This window comes from Argentina anserina, chromosome 3 (genome assembly GCF_933775445.1).
Source record: "Argentina anserina chromosome 3, drPotAnse1.1, whole genome shotgun sequence".
Lineage (NCBI taxonomy): Eukaryota > Viridiplantae > Streptophyta > Magnoliopsida > Rosales > Rosaceae > Argentina > Argentina anserina.
In genome coordinates this window covers 23,696,047-23,716,984 of record NC_065874.1, presented here as the reverse complement: position 1 = coordinate 23,716,984, position 20,938 = coordinate 23,696,047, and the positions used below count along the sequence as shown (strand labels likewise).

The following is a 20,938-nucleotide window of genomic DNA, read 5'->3' as shown; positions in this document are numbered from 1 at the left end:
AGAATAATATTAGAGTTAAAAACTCGAGGAATAAGGGAGAGGAGGGTTTTTGAACCAAAAGGAGAGGGGTATTTTGCACACTTGACCTTCCACCACCTCACTCGCAATAATGCACTCCAAAATTGTAGTTCATTTCAATTTCACATCTTCCCCCACTCCAAAATTACCCTAAGTGGGAAAGTGAAGTGAAACTTTGGTAAATGGGGTATGGGGGGTTATCATGGAAGGCTTTTCACGGCAGTGTCGGTGGTTGAAGTTGGAGCAGTTGGTGTTTGCACCATTACTCAAAGGCAGGTTACCTGATTTTTCATCATGTAATTCACTGACCACCCTCACTACCTACCCTACTTCTCTTCACTTATTTTATTCCCCGCACGAGGCCTGCCTCAATCAGCTTCTCCTTCCACCTCTTTTGACAAGTTAGTGTTACAGAATGAAATCACTGGACCAAATTCACAAGTTTTCTGAAGATGCATAGCTGACTCCCACTATATATAGGAAGTCAGGAACACACCGGCCAACCAAATATCATGAGTCATGATCGTAATCTTGACAATTGAATTATATATCCGATGGTTACAGTGACAGTTCTGTTGGTTAAAAATGAGCTCATGTGGTCATTCTGAGGTACTACTTGGGTTGATCTGGACTAAAGAAGTTCTGATCATATGACCACACATTAATCTAACATAACCACTGTGGTCTTCATTGAACCCAACGAATTAGGTCGTCCTATAGTCCTACTCGATTAAGGGGCATTCAGTGGTGCAGGACCCTAATAGTTAGAAGTTTGAACAGTCATTACTCTTCTTCATGTGATTTCTGAATTCTCATGATGCAAAACTCTTATCAACTGCAGTAGAAGAAAATGGAACAGTGGGACTAGCTGTTTCTACGTAATGCATAGAAACTGTGGGACTATATTCTTCCTGAAAGTGACGATTGATGGAATGATATTCATCATGTTTGGTACGATATCAGATCTGCAGTGTCTCACCAGCAAAATGAGGGCAATCACTTCCCAACAATTTACACTGATTCATCTTTGTTCCATTATTTTTTATCTTTGTCAGAACCATCAAACGTGCGATGTTATTCACACAACAAGATACATTTGTTGTCAATCTATTATTTAGGCCATATATGCGTTACATATATAAATCTTAGATAAGTTCAATAATGTTTTACTTAATTAATACATGCAAAACCATACAATTTCTTTGGAGTTTCATTTTCTAATGCTGGACTTGGAGAGCTGAATCATATTTTGGTGAGAAGTGTCACATTGAAAGAGCAGCTTTAGCAAAGCAAGGTGGCCCTAGTTAAGATTCCTTAAAGATGAGTATGTGACATATCATCCATGGGCAAGGGTACAAATTATAATGTTCCCTCTGGATCACATGGTCAGGACATGGAGAAACTCAGAAAAGTCCAGCAGCACCCTATCAAATCTTGTCTGAATCTCATTCAGATCGAGATGGGGAAACGAAATGAATGGAGTTTCCCTTCTGACGTTAAATACCAATAAAAATTAAATGAATGAATTTGAAGGGGGAACATTCATGAATTATGTTCTGCCAAGCTATGATAGCACTTGAAATGAAAAGCCAGCACCAAAATGTACTACTGCAACTTCGATCAATAAAATGGCCATAATAGAAGAGAGGACCCCTACCCTTTTTCCATTGTTTCTGTTACGGAAATGACTATGATTTTAGATTGACATATAACCCGTGAAGATTAAAGGTTGCTAGATGTAAAATTATGTAGATGCATACATTCGTGGACAGATAGGCATTCAATGGAAAGGGCTACAGGAGCTTCATTTTCCTTACCCTAGCTCATGTCATAAAACTCTTTACTTCACTATCTAGCCTTTGTTCTGGTGTGAACGGCTGTTATTATCTATAGAGCATTATCTTAGTTACTTGTTATTTTGAAGCTTCCTTTGTCAAATTTGTGAGTCAAGCACTTTCCCCAAGTTATAATGTTACAGAGAGGCTGTCCTTGAAAGAAGAGACCCCAATCCCTTTTTTTCTGATTGATTGCCTCAACTGCTCAACAGTGATGAAATGGGTCATAGGAAATAGGGTGTGACATTACTAGTCCTCAGGACAGATAGGACTGTAGAAGTTGACACGCAAACATCAACTTGTGCACGTGTGTGGATTATAAATTGAGAGCTTTGGGGACTCATATTGCTTCAATAATTTTGCCAATATGGGAGAGTTCAAACACTTGGTGATAGTTAAGTTCAAGGAAGATGTCAAGGTGGATGAGATTCTCACAGGGCTAGAGAAGCTGGTTGCTGAGATTGATGCTGTCAAGTCTTATGAATGGTGAGTCTTCCTTGGTATAATCTTAACGTTTCATACTTGGACTTGATCATAACTTTGATCAACTGCATATATATAGTATATACTACTGTCAATAAGGCCTAAACATGTGAACACATGACTTTCTTCTCATTAGGAAGTGTAAATGTTGTCTAAATTGATAGTCTCGCAACATAACATTGCGATTATCCGATCGAAGTCTTTGAAATGGGAACTTTATCATGTAGCATGATATAATAGAAGGACCTGTGTCGGCTGTGTGGCTGTACCAGCTGAGATATCCTATTTAAATTAACACTGGAATTTTCATGTAACATGATCTTTAATGGTGTGTGTATTTTGGTTTCAGGGGACAGGACTTGGAGAGCCACGAGATGCTTACACAAGGCTTCACTCATGCTATCTTGATGACATTCGACAAGAAGGAAGACTATAGTGTGTTTCTCAGCCACCCTAAACATGCAGACTTCTCTGCTACATTTTCGTCTGTTATAGAAAAGATTGTGCTGCTTGATTTCCCTGCTACTCTTGTCAAGCCTGCACCACCACCACCACCTCCACCAGCAGCGGAAGAAGTTAAACAAGAGGTTTAAATTAGAAATTTCAGAATAAGTAGCTCTATAATCATGAAAATGGAACTACGATGTCTGCTAGTGCTTGTTTGTGTGTTTTGTTCTGTGGTTTGTGCTTATTAAATCATGGTAATTTTCAATTATGCAGATAAGATGATCACTTTAATGTAATTTCAACTTGTGTGGAAATATATTAGGGTCATATTTCCTAATGTGAATGGAAAATTAGCATAATTGTTGGATCTGGTTTACTTTTTGACTTTGTTGCTTTCTGCTGTCATAGTTAAGAAATTAGGAACAACTTTAATCAGAAAAAGGTTGAAAGGTCCCAGGCATGTCAATAATTATCAACTATGCCTGCCATGTTATCATTCTTCTGCAATAACATCAGCAAAAAGGTTCAAACATTCTGAAAAAGAAAAGACTGATACAAATGCAATCAAATTTTACAGAAGTATAGATCTACTGAATCACTGTGGTGCCATTGATGGTGAGAAATGAAGTTTGGTTTCTTATGACTTGGTGAGATTCCAGACATAATTCAGCAAAAGTAATGGTTTGAATGTATTTTTTAACAGTTACAGAACAAGGGTTATGATGATCAATCAGAAATCATAAACTATGACAAAATAGTGGAAAAGAAAAAGGATCAGGCAGAATCAAAGGGTGAAGGAAAGTCATCTTCCACTGTAGAGTGGAAAAATGAAATTGCAAAGGGAAATGCAAATCCCAGTTAAGATGCCAAAAGTCCATAGACAGAAAGTTAAAGTAGAGTCTGTGCTATATTGTTCCTGATTTGCTTTGTTTTAAGGGGTATTTTAATATACACCAAAAATTGTACACCTCTTTTAAAGTAAACCCACATTTATTGTTATGTGAAGCAATCACAAATGTTCTGCTTATTTTAAAATGCTGAGATTCAAGAAACTATGCATCTTACTCAATTTCTTCTTGACAACTTCAGTTCGTCATGTTGTTTCAGCCACCATTAGGGATGAACAAAACTTTTACACACCACTGTCCCCTATAAACCAAATGATCATATGCAAATCTGAGAAGCCCTACCACAGATGTGAAACTCTAAACATCTCCCATTCTTCTTGTTCTTCTTATGCCTCCCCAAAACTTCTCTCAACTGGTTTTACTTCAAACTCACTTCTACTCTACAACTGCTCAAACTCAAAGCCTCCATCATCACCACTCGTCCACACTTTGACATGCTTACATACAACTGGAGCTTCTTCAAAGATTGAAGAACTTAAAGGGATTTCTTCAACTTCTTGTTTCCTACTTGATGATCTCAGAAAGCTTGTCATGGAACTTAATCCAAGTGATTTGAACTGCTCATGTTACAGCAGGGTCAATCGAAAGTCTGCAAGTGCGAATTATGAAGAGCATGACTTGGGGGCTAGAATTGCTTTTGAGGTGCCTGATCGTGTACCCAATATCTGCAATGAGTGTCAAAAGGTTAATGGCAATTGTGGTGCAGCATTGAGATGCATATGTCACCCAAAAGAGTGTAGTAAGTCACTAAAATCACAACCATATATGTGTGCATGTGTGTAGTTAGTTATAAGAATTGATTCAATTATTTCATAAACATTGATGGTGCTTATTGTTTCCAATTTTTCCTGCAGAAAACAAAGTTACTTCAAAAGGTGGTCAATCCGTCAAATCTTTTGGTAATTACATCCTTGTTTCTCTGCTTCCTGTTGTAGTATTCATGGTTATGGTAATGAATTAATACTTGAGGCCAAGGAAGCAATTGATCTCAACACTCAAGAGTACTGCCTACTCCTGTACTATCTTCATCATTGTCTGTTCTTAGTTTGCAGCTCTAGAAAGAAACATACAAAACTTCAAGCGAGTTCTTCCCATTTCTGCTTCTCTACTATATTGAAGTTGCAATTATTCAGAAGAAACTAGCTTTATGAGGTAGTTGCAATTTCATACATGGCTGTTGCTGTAGTCAGACCACAAATTGTCTTACTGATTTTCTGTACAATTAATCTGCTGATCATGACCTTTTTAAATAATGAGAGTCGCGTATCCAAAATTTAATGGGGTTTCCTTCTGAGTTAATGAGCCCAAAGTTTATATGGGATTGGCTGAATTTGCTCAGCAACATTGTCTTACATGCTCATGCAATTTGGAAGCTTAATTGAGGTAATCTTTCATGGGGTGTACTTCATTATCTATAGAAATCTTGTCAAGTCTTAATCCATATGGCAATCAGTTAATTTCAACACTCTCTGACTCCTTTCAATATACAGTATGCATATGTTGTTGGCCTTTTCCTTCAATTCTAGCATATAACTTTCCATCTTTCTTATGAACAGAAGATATATTTCCTTGTAATGGTTTTCATATTAGGTCAGAATCTAAATGAAATAAACGTATGTAGATGCATGTTTATAATTTCTTGTACAGAGCACCTGGCTGTGGCAAGCGCGAAAGCATATGTACCAATGTACCATTGTACCAAGAGCTTCTTATCCTTAAAAGAAAAACCTTAAAGAACATGCATGATGAAGATTCCTATATTAGGCTCTGAAACTCGGGATGAACTGATGTAGAGGTAGTTGTGGTATTCTAATACCTCATGCATATATGATCGTTGAAGGTTCCTATAGGCTTTGGGTTTCAATAACATCGAATTGGGATATATATATATATATATATATATATATAGTCAGATATCCAGAGTGAACATTCGCTCTGAAATTACAGAGTGAATATTCGTTCTGAAATTACAGAGTGAACTTTCGCTCTGAAATTACAGAGTGAACTTTCGCTCTGAAATTACATAGTGAAGTTTTAATTTTGACATAATTTTCTGTCAAATATTTTCACCATAAGTGATTCAATATTTATGTATGCTATTCAAGATCATCCATACAAAATTTTATCCAATTTAACAATGGTTTGAGCTTTCAAAATCGAGATTTATATGAACGGTTCACGTTGAACAGCTTTAATTCATTTATTGATTTAATCTAATTTCAATACCTTAGCAATGTCTGAATTAGATGAAATTTTGTATATATGATCTTGAATAGCATACATCAATATTGAATTGCTTATGGTGAAAAAATTTAACCGCAAAGTGTGTCAAAATTGAAACTTCACTTTGAATAGAGATATTATATATATATGTTCTTTGTTTTACGCACATTCCATTGAAGTGTACTATTTGTTAAAAAAAAGTCCATATGGTACAAATTTTGAAACATTTTTGCCCATTTCAATGAAATTTTCAAAATGTGTGACAATTTGAAGACTAGTTTACCAAACCACTGCCCATTTAGTACAAAATTCATATTTTTGTTTTCTTTGTAGACTATTTTACCCTTGCATCTTAATTTGCATATATTTACTCCTTTTTAAAATAATTAAGTGTGTTATAATTAAGTCTGTTCTCCGGTCACCGGACTTTTGTCGTTGAAAAATTACTGACCCCGAGTAATCACGTTACTGATATCAATAATTTGTAAAATCTCTTTAAATACATTACTAACCCCCAATAATCTATAAAATCTATTTACAAACACATTACTGACCTCTAATAATTACGTTAAATCTCTTTACAACACATTACTGACACTCAGTAATCTTTATAAACACATTACTGACTCCCAGTAATCACGTAACTGACCCCCAATAATCTGTAAAATCTCTTTACAACATAAAACGGACACCTAATAATCACGTTAAAATCTTTCTACAACACATTACTGATACCCAGTAATCACGTGCGAGGCACAGTAATGCACAATGTCGGTGCACCAAGTCCATCCCTCACCTAAGGGTCAAGACCCACCGAAGAATGAGGGACCCACTGAAGTCCCTCTTCAACAATCCTCTCCTTCTGGCCTTCTCCTTCTCGACCTTCCCTTGTGCGGCGGCTTCTCCGTCCTCTGGTTTGGCATGTTAAGCACACGTCGTGGCTCCTTGATAAAACTATTCGGATTTAAAGCCGGCGACAGAGAAGATCGTTTGGCTCCATCAATGAGTCGGCAACTGATTAGCCTGATTTCAAAGTGACCGGGGTTCGACAATAGCTCTGCCGATCGAAGAAGGGTCTGAAAAAAGAGAGAGAGAGAGAGAGAGAGAGAGAGAGAGAGAGAGAGAGAGAGAGAGAGAGAGAATAAGGATAATGTAGTATTTTCTCTAAAACATTGTTCATTTGGACTATGGGTTTGAAATTGTCATTTTTTTCCTAGAATTTTTGTGCATTTGGTCATTCTCCCAAGAAATTGCAAAATACTTAAATCACACATTTATATCACCAATTGACGACTATTTGAGTATCTAAGAAATTAATTTTCCCTCCAGCCGTTGAGCTAATGCCGATACATCTCCCAAGGAGCAAAGTATATTCATCAATTAATCGCAACTACTTACATTTGATGTTTCAAATCAAAGAAAAAATGACACTGCTAACAACATGCTTCAAAACAAATACAATTATATGTATATAACGTTAAGGACTCATATTACAACCTCAAGACTAATATTACTAGTTTAAGGACTCGTCTGGTAATTAGATTTTACAACTCTAAGAACACTATTACTACTTTGATAACACATGACGTCAATCTCTGATGGCCACGACCTCGATGACGTCGATCTCTGACGGCCACAACCCTCAATGACGTCGATCTCTGACGGCCACAACACTCGATGACCTTGATCTCCCCTGGCAGAACTCGCCGAACTCACAACCTTTCTTCGATGAGCACGGCATCGATCCCACCGGACAGTACGAGGATGACTCCTCTGATCTACAGCTCGACGGCTCCTACGTCCCACGCGCCCTTCCTTTTGGATCTGGAGCCTGCAACCATTGATGAACATCAAGTTTTGATTTCGCCTCCTCTAAGAGAAAAGATGACCTCTTATGGATCTGAATCTGATTCCTTAGACCACCACCAAGGAGATCTGGTTCTAATCAATGAAAGGTTGAAACTAAGGAGAGAACAACACTGAGGAGAGCTTGGAGCCAGGGCGACTGATGCAGAGTCGGCTGATTGGACAAGATGGTGGAGATGTGGGTGCCCATAGCAGTTTTTGGGTGCCTACATCAAAACTCTTTTTTTTTTCTTTATCCCAATGTAGATTAGCAATTACAAGTGTAGCTACAAGTGTAATTACATGTCACACTACCCGTCACATTACCCGTTATAGAACAATGTTAGTGTGACTATGAGTTTACCCATCACACTACCCGTCACATTATCCGTCACACTACATGTCACAGAACAATGTTTGTGTGACTGGTGGTGTGACTCATAATGTAGCGAACAAATGTTTTGTGTGACTGGTAGTGCGGTTGGTAATGTGACTGGTGATGTTCTGTATGATAATATTAATGTCGATATTTAGATCGTATGAGTTGATTTGAGAAGTTCAACATCATAACATTAGACAAAGATTCATTATTTATAGTCATTATTATTCTTATTTTTCTTCTTCTTCCTTTCGCATTTCTTTTTGTCGTAGCAAAGTCACAAAAAGCATTGTGATAGAGAGTGATAATTAATGTGACATGTAGTTTGACAATTACTATGTGACATGTAGTGTGACGCTAAATCTTAAACCAAAAACCCTAAAGGCTAAACATGGTTATGCACCAGGTAGTGTGACATGTAGTTGACAGTTAGTGATGGAGCTAGCAGGCAGATAGGTCATGAATCCCACATTGCCCGCTGGAGAATGGAAGCTGTACTTATATGAGCATGGTCGTCTTCCCATAGTGAGAACGCATTTTGGGGTGTCATCTTAAGAACAAAACCGTGCGGGTCAATTTGCCCAAAACAAACAATATACTCAGCTATGTGGACTGGGTTGTTACATATGGTATTAGAACCTGTCTGCGGCCGGAAGTGTGTGATGATGATGTCGGCCCCTTAAGGGGGGGGGGATTGTGACGCCTAGCTAGAAAGCTAGCAGGCAGGTAGGTCACGAATCCTACATCGTCTACGGGAGAGTGGAAGCTGTGCTTTTATGAGCATGTTCAGTTTTCCATAGTGAGGACGCGTTTTGGGGTGCTACCTCAAGAACAAAACCGTGCCGGCCAGTGGGCCTAAAGCAAACAATATCCTTAGCTATGTAGATTGGGGTGTTACATATGGTATCAAAGTCTGTCCACAGCTGGAAGTGTGCGATTGTGACACCTGGGTAGGAAGCTAGTAGGCAAGTAGGTCACGAACCTCATATCACCCACGGAAGAATGGAAGCTAGGCTTATATGAGTAGAGTCAGCTTCTCATAGTGAGAACGCGTTTGGGGTACCATCTCAAGAACAAAACCGTGCGAGCCATTGGACCAAAGATGACAATATCTTCAGCTATGTGGACTGTGTTGTAGTGTGATAGGTAGTTTGTTAAGTAATGTGACAGCTAGTGTGACATGCGAGAGAAATGTCTTATAAGCGAAATTATATTAAAACTCAAAGGATATTGATATGATTATGCTCAAACTGAAGAGAATAACTAGAATTAGGAAGTCTTGAGCTCCGGTTTCACCGGAATAGCTTAGAGTACCACCATACAGAGGGGCAGCTCCTTGCGAGGGTTGATACGCCTTGTACGGTAGTTGATTCGGAGTGGGTATGATATTAAATGAAAAAGTGGAGAGAAATCTTTACAATCCGAAAAATGTATTTAAAAAGTGATTTTATTCTAATTTCGTTTAAATCTTCTGAATTATTTTTTTATTCCCAATTAAATGAGATGACTTTTTTATAATCAGGTTGGTAATTTATAATGGGAGATGATATTATTTTTTAGAAAATTACTTAGTAGTACTAGACAATATTTGAAACAAAAAACTCATCTTCCATATTTGTTATACAAATTAGGACTTTTGCCCATGCCAAAAAATGAGTTGACCCAAACCTGATTAATTAATTAATGTTGAAATGACCAAACTACCACTATTATTACAAAATTTACCAACCTGCTATTCTCATATCTAATAAGTCTCTCTCCTTATTTTTTAGTTTTTTTTTTCCGAAAATTTTAAAAATATTTGGCCAAACCACTGACAATTTGGAGGTGAGTCAAGATATAAAATTATTTCTTACGACATGAGCTTTTATTTAATAACCATATTACAAATTTTTTAAGAAACTTCAAATTTTTGAATTTTAGTCACTAAAAACCACAGTGACAGCTAGTTTCATAGTTGACAGTAGCATGTACATTCCCAACCAACAATAGCACATTTCTAGTCGGCAGTAGCATCTTTCATACTCAACAGTAGCAAGTAGCTTCTAATTCGGTAGTAGCAGCTAGTTTCATATTCGACACAAGCAGACAGCCTCTCAGTCAACAGTAACATATTTTTAGTCGGTAGTAGCAGTTAGTTTCTTAGTCGACAATAGCAAGTACACATGTAAATGTGACATGTGGTAGTGAGAATGAATTTTGAATTCTATTAAATGTGATGGGCTAAAAAAGGGGCAAAAAAGTAGAATATCATATGACATGTAGCAGTTTGTCATTATGTGATCCTTATTTGTAAATGGGTAAATTTAATTTATGGTACCTGAGGTATGGTTTATAAAAATGATAAATTGGTACCTAAAGTTATGGTTTATAAGACACTTTGGTACTTAAGTTGACTAATGAAAATGTAAAATAGACATTTAAGTATATTATTTATAAAAATACAATAAACACATGAGTGTTTTATGTTCATTATATTCTTAATCGTTTTATGTGTTTAAATTAATATTTTTGGGTTATGTTGATAGCTTAAGTCAGTTTTATATTTATGAAATTCAATCGTCTCACAAAACTAATTCGTGATGATATATTTAATTAAGAATTAATTTTAGTCTACCCCTATAAACTTTACACCCAAAATCATTTCACCACTTAAACTTTTATTTTAATCAGTTCACCCCTTATACTTTCAAATGACATCAAAGAATGACCAAATTCAGATTTTTATATGGATTATATCAATAATTATGCTACGACATCTAATTTTAAAGCTTAAGTATTGTTGTAAAATTATTAAAAATTTTATTTTGGTCTTGCATATATGATTTGAAGAATTCTTTTGATAGTTTTTTTCAAATTTTAACCAAGAAAATCTAAATTTTATCATTCTTTATGTTTTCAAAGATATGGGGTGAACTGATTAAAATAAAAGTTAAGAGGTGAACTGATTTTAGGTGTAAAATTTAGGAGGGGTAAACTGAAATTAATTCTTTAATTAACTAAAAGCATTATCGTGGGTATTTAAATCACAAATTCTAGATTTCTTAAACAAAAATCCAATTTTTCACTTTCAATTAAAGGTTTGTTCCGGGAGAATTATTATTCTACCGTTATGTGTCTTAGCCTATTCAACCAAGTATTTTCTGGTATTGGTTGATGCAACGACGCGTTGGTCACACGTCACTTTGCTTTCCATAAGAAACGATGCATTTGTTAAGTTTTTAGCTATGATCATCATACTAAGGGCTCACTACCCTTCCCATCTTCTCAAATCTATTCGATTGGATACTGATCAAGAGTTCACCTCCAAGACTTTTGATGATTTTGTTTTGCATGTCTACTGAGATCGTCGTTGAATATATAATTCCTCACATTCATTCACATAACGATCTAGCAGAGGCTCGGCCTTGGTTATGGGTACTAACCTACCGGTGTTTGTATGGGGATATGTAATGATATTGCATGCAGCGACACTTATTCGTTTCAGACCCACAACTCACTAAGTGTTTAGTGCGTACTAGATAGTTACTGGGTACGATCCCAACGTTCTTTTCACTAACGTCTATTTTGTTAAGTTGTTTATGTGCCTCAAGTTTAGTACATCAATGGGTCTACGTGAGATGATTAAGTATTTCGGTTGATTATGAATAACCAAAACTTGTCCGCAATTCCCCATCGATAACTGTATCCGATGAGACATACTTCCCATCGTTAGGGTGAGATATGGAATGCTCTTATTCAGGTTTTAACACCAGGAATTGACGTGGTGTAGCACTATATCTCATTAAGATCCCGCACTGCTCTGAGTAAGTAATAAGTGCAAGACATGATCGTCCTCCATAAAGTCAAAGATTCGATGCTAAATGACTTTACCGATATTGCGAAAGTGGCGAGATTGCACATAAATGCTATGATGTACCGGTAAGATTGAAACTCTCAGAGTATGAGAGAATTTCACATGACCTGGTCCTAGCACCGTTGGCACCATTCCTGACAATGGGAAGGAAGCCGGCGATGACACTATTGTACGTTGTGGTGTTGTCGGCGCCCGTGGTATTGCACCACAAAACAAGGGCGGCAAACACAAAGATGGACTAGTAAGGGTCATAGCTTCGGTCTTGGCTACTACCAAGATAAGGGGGAGACCATATTCTCTGGAATTAAAACTAGAAAGAAGCGAGGTGCGTAGGCACAAGTGTTTTGCCCATCATCAAAAGATATTCTCTGAACATGTCTATCAACTAAGTTTTTGTGGGACGTTACAAACTCCTTTTGTTAATGTTCGAGAACAAAATAAATCTCTCAAATTGATCGTATAAAGCGTGCACGTGTGTTTAATGGATTGATCTCCCATGATTGATGATGCATTCGCTTATGCTTTTATTCTGTTGTAAAGTATCAATGATGAGCAACTTGGTCGAAGTGGAAAGAATCAATACATGTTGAACTAGATTTATTATGTTAGTCATTATTCATGAGTGTAATGAGAAAGATGAAGTCATGCGATATTTGCAGGACTTATGGTGCAAAGATTGTCTCATTATCCTAGTATTGATTATGATGAGTAATATTCTCTCGTAATGGACATAATTATTTTCCGCTACTTAATCAGTAGTAGTGTCCATGAAAACTGATTTGCAACATGTGATAGTGGTCATTGCAGATCTGTATAGGGATCTTGACACAAATATGAAAGTGTCCGAAGGACCTTAATTGCTTGATTAATTGCCTCCAGACCACGGAGAGCTTATGCAGTCAGATTGCGACGTTCGAATAAACGTAGTACAATCGGTTGCAAGAACTTATACCCATACGTGTTCATATGAAAGCCAATTTTGGACTCTCTATTCCACCTAAGTAAAGATGATGATGAGTTTAAATGAGTTATAGATTCATATATGTAAGTATTTTTGGGTTACTATTGCTTTCATTATGATGTGATTAAACTAGGCGCCTATGTATCGTCATTAGACTTGCATTGCTCATTTGACATAAGTTTAGTTCTACACTTAGTGAACCAATACAAGTCCTATCCACACCAACGCCACCACCAGCTCTAGAAACATCAACGTACGCCTTGGTGTAGCAGTCGACACTGGCAGCGTAGAAGATGCGTACGGTTCTGTCTCTGACCAAAATCAGTCCTTTATTGGTCCATTCCCCCATTCCATCTTGTGAGACACATTGAATGTGACAAATTAGAATATGTCTAGTTTCATAGGTCAACTTCAACGAGACCGACATGACAGCTCACTCAATGAAATATGATGAATTTATTACCTTTGGAAGATCTATGTGTCTACTTTCCAAAGACACCAACCATTTGTTGATAGCTATCGTATGAGTAAGTTATAGCCATTTTTGAAAAGTAGGACATATATGTCTGGGAATTTGCAAGTTAGTCAACTTCGACCGAGCACTATGAACTGCTCCGGTCAAACTAGGTTGTGAACTTTATGTCACTGGAAAGATACGGCTGGGTGTACTTTCCAGAACATTTTACGGTTCACTCATATCTATTATAACGAAGAAGTTATAGCTGTTTAAGTGAGTAAAGATCATTCTACCCGAGAATCTGATTTTCATTGCAAACTGTTGTTTTGAGTTGTTATGCAATCATGTTTTCTAAGATCTAAGTTTGGCTATGTATAACATGTGATCTAAGGCTGTGTGGCTAAATTAATGATTAATCGTTAGTCCAAGACTACTTTTGAGAAGCATGTAATGAACGTTCTATATATTGTTCTTTGTACTTCATGATAATTGCACTAATCAGGAGGAGTCTACCTCACATGATGCTATCAAATGTAGACGGTGCGTTGTGCTCTTTTTCTCCTTCAATCAAGCTTTTGTTTTTCACCCAAGAGGTTTTTATTTTGTTTGACAAGGTTTTTACCGAGGTAACGATGTGTGCACCATGCAACCTAGGCATGCGACACAAGGGAAAGTCTTCCGGGAGAATTATTATTCTACCCTTATGTGTGTCTTAGCCTATATAAGTTTCCTTATTGGAGTAGATTATGCTTTATGTAATAGATATGAATCTCTGATTCATCGTGATACTTCGTATGTAATTCGTATATATAGGCTCAATTATCAATCAATAAAGAGTTACATTATATTATATTACGTTGTTATTATTCTCATTTCATTCATCCTCGAACAAGATTAAAATTAATTCATGTTTATTTTCTCATAAACGATACAAAATAATGAATACCTACATAATAGATTTTAATCTTGAACCCAAAAAAATTCTATTTGTATTTTCATTTTGATAAATAATATGTAAATGTCTATTTTACTCTATATTTAACAAAGAATTCAACATAAGTACCAAAGTGTCACATAAAATCTAACTTCAGGTACCAAATTGTCCTTTTTGAAACACTGAGTACCAGTGTTTAGTTGGTCATACCTTAGATACCATAGAAGGAATTTACCCTTTTGTAAATTTTGATCCTAATTTACTTTACCAAATTAAAAAGTGAGTTTTTTATAAACCAAAATGTTGTCTTTGTTACAGAAGAATGTAATACGCATCTGAATAAACAGAAACATCAAACTTTATTCATTGATAAGGAGACCTTTATATATGCATTACATCAAGTATCTCGTTGAATCAAAGATTATATATACTTCTTTATCTAGACTAACATATACTAATTAGAACAAGAGACACCGGAAGATTACATAGAGTAATTCTCCTATAATACTCCCCTTGTATCGACCCATGTCGCCACCACAACCTCTTGGAAAGCTTTAGGATCCAGTTTTAACAAAGAGATAGGTCATTGGTCAGGTAATGCCAACACCACAAATGTAAATCTTATCGGTTATACCTTTGTTAGGCGTAGTGAGAAAGAGAAGAGTTTAGACTCATCTTATGGCGCAAACTCTCTAGCACAACGCCCTGGAATCAAATATGAGATGACTTGTTTTCATAATACCTTGTCAGTTAGGTGGTTTCCAAAACAACTGAATTTGTAGCTTGTGGTCACATATCATCTCTGTTAGGACTAAGTTAAAAGATGTAGATAAATATCCTAAGTGGATTTGTTTTCACCTAATTCAAGTGCCTCCAGACCACAGGTGCGATAACTTGATTAAGGTAGGGATAGTAAAATGAAATGTGATGGACTCTTGATGAACTAAGAACCAAATGCTGCTTTTCGAAGCTCAAAACTTAGGGCTCACCACCCCGACAATACATGAGAATTCACTTTGAAGACCTTTTATTGCATAGCCGGGATTGGACATCCCTGTAACCCCATGTTCATTCTGCATGAATGGATGAGCAGGAGCGACAATTAAGCAGTTAAAGCTTATAGGTAGGGTCCTCGTTACACGTAAGTAATTTACCCATAACTGTCTGGGGATATGCAATATTGCATACAACTATACTTAGAATGAATGAATGGATGAGCAGGAGTGACAATTAAGCAGTTAAAGCTTATAGGTAAGGTCCTCGTTACGCGTAAGTAATTTACCCATAACTGTCTGGGGATATGCAATATTGCATACAGCTATACTTAGAATGAAATGATCTTGAGAATACTAGGTCTCGAAAGTGATGAACATTATTGATGATGTTGTTCATCGGTTAGCTAAACGCAACAATGACGTTAAACTAATATATGATTTAAGAATGTTTGACGAGATTTGATATTCAAATTATTGACCCATTGCTACTTTTGAAGAATGTGAAGAGCATTCGTATACACTATCTATTTAAACTCCGAGATTGAGTTACCGATCATGAGGAGTTGTTTTGCAGATTTCAGGGGAGTCTATACCACATGTTATTTTCAATTGTAGTTGGTGCATTGTGTTTTTTTTTCCCTTCGACCAAGTTTTTTATTTTATCCATGAGGTTTTTATTTTGCTTGACATGGTTTTTACCGAAGCAACAATATTGCACTATGACACATTATGATCGCGATATAAGAGGGAGTTGTATGAGAATTACTCTTCGTAATCTTCCAGTGTATCTACTCAATGTATTACATATATACAAAATCTATGAATAAAGATATGCGTATTAAATTCTTCGGTAACATTTTTAACTGAATTGGGAATATAGTGTGTTATCATCTCATTTCCGAGCCAATTGGTATCAAAATGGCGACACTGCAGTTGCACACCCTCCTCCCCAATCCGACGTCGTTCAATTCACCATTCTCAACTCGGCGCCCCTCACCCAACTCCAACTCGGTCAGGTGCGGCGAGGCAACTCAGTTGAGCACCAGCAGCGAGACCAACCGAGTCGTCACAGTGAGCAACGGCAACGATTCGTTGGATATATGCCGAGTCCTTAACGGAATGTGGCAGACCAGCGGCGCCTGGGGCCGCATCGACCGAGACGACGCCGTCGACGCCATGCTCCGCTACGCCGACGCCGGCCTCTCCACCTTCGACATGGCCGACCACTGTAAACTTTCTACCCTCATTCTTAGGTTTTTTACTTAATTAACCTCGTGACGTGGCCTGATTCTGCTCTTAAAAACTTGATTCCGGCATTATATATTTTTTATTTACGATTTTGCCCCTGCACAGTTGAGGTTGTATATGCATGTGAAAGAAAGCAGATAAGACCATTGTGTGTGTGTGTGTGTTTGCATTGTTTACCATTGATTTGGAATGGCAGAGTTGTTGGGCCATCATTGTGTAACTAAGTTCAAGTTTGGTTCAATCACTAAGGAAAGAGGGAAGAGTATTCGGAGACACAGTTTGAGGCCGATTGGGTGTGTGTTAACTGAAGATGATAAAAGAGTTGTGGTGGTTAAGAATGGAAGGGATGCATTAGACATCTGCCGGGTTGTGAATGGGATGTGGCAGACGAGCGGGGGATGGGGTCGGATTGATAGAGACAATGCCGTTGATGCTATGCTTAAATATGCTGATGCTGGACTCGCTACGTTTGATATGGCAGATATATGTACAGCACTCGGTTTTCATTAAACTGATGGTGTCTGTCCTTAGATGCATGGATGTCGATGTCATTTCTTTTTTCTGTTTATGTTACATGTATGTTTTGTGTTGCATTTGTGTTGAGAAACTTTATGCCGTTGCACCAGTAGTAAGTAGTAAGGTCTACAGTTAGTGCAACTCAGGTTACTGGAAGGTTTTGATTATGAGTGTGGACCTTAACTAGATAGTTTATCTCTCGACTAATCAATTGCATATGCTCATCAGTCATTGTCTTAGTTAAACAGTCATACACCAGTGTTGCTTTGTGAATATACACCTGTGGTTATAATTTTCTTTTAACTGAATTTACATCCTGGACTTGGATAGTTCTTCATATTGATTGGGCTTTTGGATTTTGAAGATGGACCGGCTGAGGATCTCTATGGGATCTTTATCAATCGTGTTCGTAAGGAGCGACCACCAGAAATGTTGGAGAAGGTTAGAGGGTAAGGTTCTTTTGTTTAATTGAGTGTAAGATCACTGGCTAGCTAATTTTTGGAGTTCTCCATGATTGCGAAGGGCTTTCTTGTTATGGCCGTTTTCTGCTAAATGGTAGACTTATGGGTAAGACTGGAGTAGAAAGCTTCACAGTTTTTTTCCAACACTATATTGTGATGCAGTCTCACAAAATGGGTGCCGCCACCAGTTAAGATGACAAGCAGTTTTGTGAGGGACAGTATAAATGTTTCAAGAAAGAGAATGGATGTGGCTTCCTTGGACATGCTTCAGTTTCATTGGTACGAGTTTTACTTAATTGTGGCAAGAAATTTACCACACGTTTGCGAATGTTCCTTTTTGAATAGCTTAATAATTCTGTTCCTTAAACTAAGTATCTGTAATGAATTTAAGTTTTAATTTCATCAAGTCTGGAATTGATCCATTCAGATATATTGCACATGTTTTTAGAGGAAAAGGAAAGTTATAGTCTCCTTATTTGTTTAGGAATGTCTAAACATGGGACAATGAGACTGACATTTTGAGTCATCACTACTTTACATTTGATGTCAGGTGAACCCAGAACATTCATTTTAACATCAATCTGTTAGTTGTTTAAGTATATCAATGGTGTATTCTACAGTTGTTTAATTGATTGTTCGACAATCCTTTTCTCTTGGTTTCTCTTTCAGTTGATTATATGAGTTAAAGTTCTATATGACTGAGGCCTGGAGTTCATGACAAGTTCATGAACTTTAAAAAACTAAGCAATCGAGTAACAAGCTAGCTCCATAATAACTAAGAAGCAAATCAAGCACACTAGATTCTCCAAACAAATTAGTCATTTGCATTATTCTTGCATTCTTTTGTGTAATATGTTTAGTTCTTTAAGTACAGAGAAAATTCTTCTGTGTGTATTTTAAAATATTTTGAAGTGAATGGTTTCCGATGGTAAATTTACCTTTCTTCTTGAGATAGGTGGGATTACGCAAATTCGGGTTACCTTGATGCACTTAGACACCTTACGGATTTGAAAGACGAAGGTTAGTATTAAATCCTTGCACTAATAGTTAAGATGTTAAACCCTCATTGCAAGGTTTCATTTCATTACTTCAGCTACTGGTTCACAGGTAAAATAAAGACTGTGGCCTTGACAAACTTTGATACTGAGCGACTACAGATAATCCTAGAAAATGAGATTCCTGTTGTAAGCAATCAGGTATGTTGTTGCTCTAAGTGCATCCAAATTTTGAAGCAAATACGTTAAAATAATTCCTTAGGACTTGCTAAGAATTCATCTTGCAATGTAATCAGGTCCAGCATTCGATTGTTGACATGCGTCCTCAAAAGAAAATGGCTGAGCTTTGTGAGCTTACAGGAGTCAAACTTATAACGTCTCTCTCTCTCTCTCTCTCTCTCTCATGCTCACAGCCTCTTGCACACACAATGCAATAATAGCATAAAAGCATACACTTGTAAACTTGGCACAATCAAGATAACAATATTGTCTCTTGATAGATTTCCAATTTGTTTTTGTTGATGATTTATTTATTGGCTGCCAATAAGCTTTCAAGCATTTTCAGAACTCCTTTTTTTTTTTTTGGGAATAATTTCTAGAACTTTTGAAAGAAATGGTTTCCTTTGCAGGTATGGGACAGTAATGGGTGGTCTGTTATCTGAAAAGTTCCTTGACACTAACTTGTCCATTCCGTTTGCCGGGCCTCCATTAAACACTCCCTCTCTCCAAAAGTACAAACGGGTATGAAGTCTTGAACGCAATAATGCTGATAAATTAGTATTTTAGTAATTGTATTTGGATGTACCCAGTGTGTGAAATCTTGAACGGTTTAACGCTGATAGATTAGTCTTTTAGTAATTGTATTAGGGTGGACCCCTGATCCACCAATATGTGGCCAATAAGAAAGAAGATGAACGGGAGAAGCAATGCCTGTTAGAAAACACAGTCAACTATCATTTTTTAGAGTCATTTCTTTGAAAAATTTTAGAATGCCAAGATGCTGGTGAAGTAATAGGTGGCCCTTTTTATGAACTTGTAATTTCTACATTGTCCATATGATGTTTACCTGTTAAGATCCCTTATGTTTGGCAGATGGTTGATGCCTGGGGAGGATGGAGTCTTTTTCAAACTCTTCTTCAGACACTCAAAACAATTGCAACTAAACATGGTGTCACAATCCCCAATGTTGCTGTGAAATACATACTAGATCAGGTACTGTCAGTTCAACTGCTACATAAGAACTTAAAGAATATGAGCCATATCACATGAATGTCATAGGATGTATAATTTGCTTTCTTCGGGTTGCAGCGAGGTGTGGCAGGATCGATGATAGGTGTTAGACTTGGACTGTCAGACCATATCCAAGACTCTAATGCTGTATTTTCTCTTGCCCTTGATGAGGATGATATAAGCAGCATAGAAGAAGTCACAAAGAAAGGGAAGGATCTCCTTCGAGTTATTGGTGACTGCGGAGATGAATATAGGCGTTGATACACAATTTTAGAATCTGGAAGTTAAACAACTTTGTTGTTTGTGTATCAGCGCAATGATATACCATTCCCATGGCAGCGTGATGTGTAAGTACCTATCTTTGATCAGTGTACTTCAGACACTCTTTGATCAATAATCTATTAAAACCGGCACTATGATAGAGATCAATCCCAAAATGTATTGGTGTTTAGAGGCCGCTGCCGCCATCACATTCAGTTTTCCACAGGGCGGGGCCATGTAATGCAAATAATGTCTATCTGCAGGTTTGACCAGAAGTCTGAATTAGTTGAATACAATAATATATATATATATATATATATGCGGTCAGCCACCCCACCGGGTACCGACGCGCGATCAGGAATATATAGACGTTCTTAGCTATGGATGTCTGCACGGTGCAGATTCGCAGTTTCCGTCAACGACAAGGCGCAACGGTGGGGCGGACCATGACAGCCACACTACCCACCTCTCGGCGATCCGCCTGTGCTGGCCGGAGCTCTCTTGGCGACCCACGGCAGCCGAAATCTGTAAAATTCAAGTTTTTGGGCAGATTGCGACAATTGACCCAGTCCGGCCGACGTGAGTCGCCGATGGAGCTTCAGCCGACACAGACGGGACCGTTGGGAGGTGGGGAGTGTGGCTATCGTGGTTCGCCCCGTCGTTGCGGTCTGCCGTTGCTGAAAACGGCGAATCTGCACCTTTGCATCTGAGAATTCCTATATATATAGGATTTTCAGGTGCGGACGTCCGCATCGAGCAAATGTCCCGATTCCGGCACCGGTAGGCCACAATGGCGAGGCGGACCACAACAACCACACTCCCCACCTCCCGTCTGTGCCGACCGAAACTCCATGGTGGTTGGAATCTGCAAAATTTGAGTTTCTGG

At 37.6% G+C, this 20,938-nt stretch overlaps 3 protein-coding genes across 3 annotated transcripts; all 3 read left to right on the top strand.

Moving 5' to 3' along the window:
* Positions 1-2,173: 2,173 nt before the first annotated feature.
* On the top strand, positions 2,174-3,150 carry LOC126788056 (stress-response A/B barrel domain-containing protein At5g22580). The gene is made up of 2 exons (XM_050514016.1): positions 2,174-2,339; positions 2,686-3,150. Exons 1-2 carry the CDS (start codon positions 2,221-2,223, stop codon positions 2,927-2,929), a joined length of 363 nt encoding a protein of 120 aa, XP_050369973.1. The 5' UTR covers positions 2,174-2,220; the 3' UTR covers positions 2,930-3,150.
* Positions 3,151-3,778: 628 nt separating this feature from the next.
* Positions 3,779-4,860, top strand: LOC126788051 (uncharacterized). The gene is made up of 2 exons (XM_050514006.1): positions 3,779-4,430; positions 4,546-4,860. The coding sequence occupies exons 1-2, from the start codon at positions 3,818-3,820 to the stop codon at positions 4,650-4,652; spliced, it is 720 nt and encodes a 239-aa protein (XP_050369963.1). The 5' UTR covers positions 3,779-3,817; the 3' UTR covers positions 4,653-4,860.
* Positions 4,861-16,216: 11,356 nt separating this feature from the next.
* Positions 16,217-20,327, top strand: LOC126788047 (flagellar radial spoke protein 5). The gene is made up of 9 exons (XM_050514001.1): positions 16,217-16,569; positions 17,470-17,554; positions 17,729-17,845; positions 18,522-18,586; positions 18,674-18,762; positions 18,858-18,937; positions 19,191-19,302; positions 19,654-19,773; positions 19,870-20,327. Exons 1-9 carry the CDS (start codon positions 16,260-16,262, stop codon positions 20,050-20,052), a joined length of 1,161 nt encoding a protein of 386 aa, XP_050369958.1. The 5' UTR covers positions 16,217-16,259; the 3' UTR covers positions 20,053-20,327.
* The last annotated feature ends 611 nt before the right edge of the window (positions 20,328-20,938 follow it).

Bases quoted from the DNA above. Each gene is read 5' to 3' on its own strand.
- LOC126788056 (XM_050514016.1), top strand. From the start codon at position 2,221: ATGGGAGAGTTCAAACACTTGGTGATAGTTAAGTTCAAGGAAGATGTC. The intron at 2,340-2,685 runs GTGAGTCTTCCT...TTTTGGTTTCAG, and splicing joins GCTGTCAAGTCTTATGAATG to GGGACAGGACTTGGAGAGCC.
- LOC126788051 (XM_050514006.1), top strand. From the start codon at position 3,818: ATGCTGAGATTCAAGAAACTATGCATCTTACTCAATTTCTTCTTGACA. The intron at 4,431-4,545 runs GTAAGTCACTAA...TTTTTCCTGCAG, and splicing joins ATGTCACCCAAAAGAGTGTA to AAAACAAAGTTACTTCAAAA.
- LOC126788047 (XM_050514001.1), top strand. From the start codon at position 16,260: ATGGCGACACTGCAGTTGCACACCCTCCTCCCCAATCCGACGTCGTTC. The intron at 18,938-19,190 runs GTCTCTCTCTCT...TTTCCTTTGCAG, and splicing joins ACAGGAGTCAAACTTATAAC to GTATGGGACAGTAATGGGTG. The intron at 19,774-19,869 runs GTACTGTCAGTT...TTCGGGTTGCAG, and splicing joins TGAAATACATACTAGATCAG to CGAGGTGTGGCAGGATCGAT.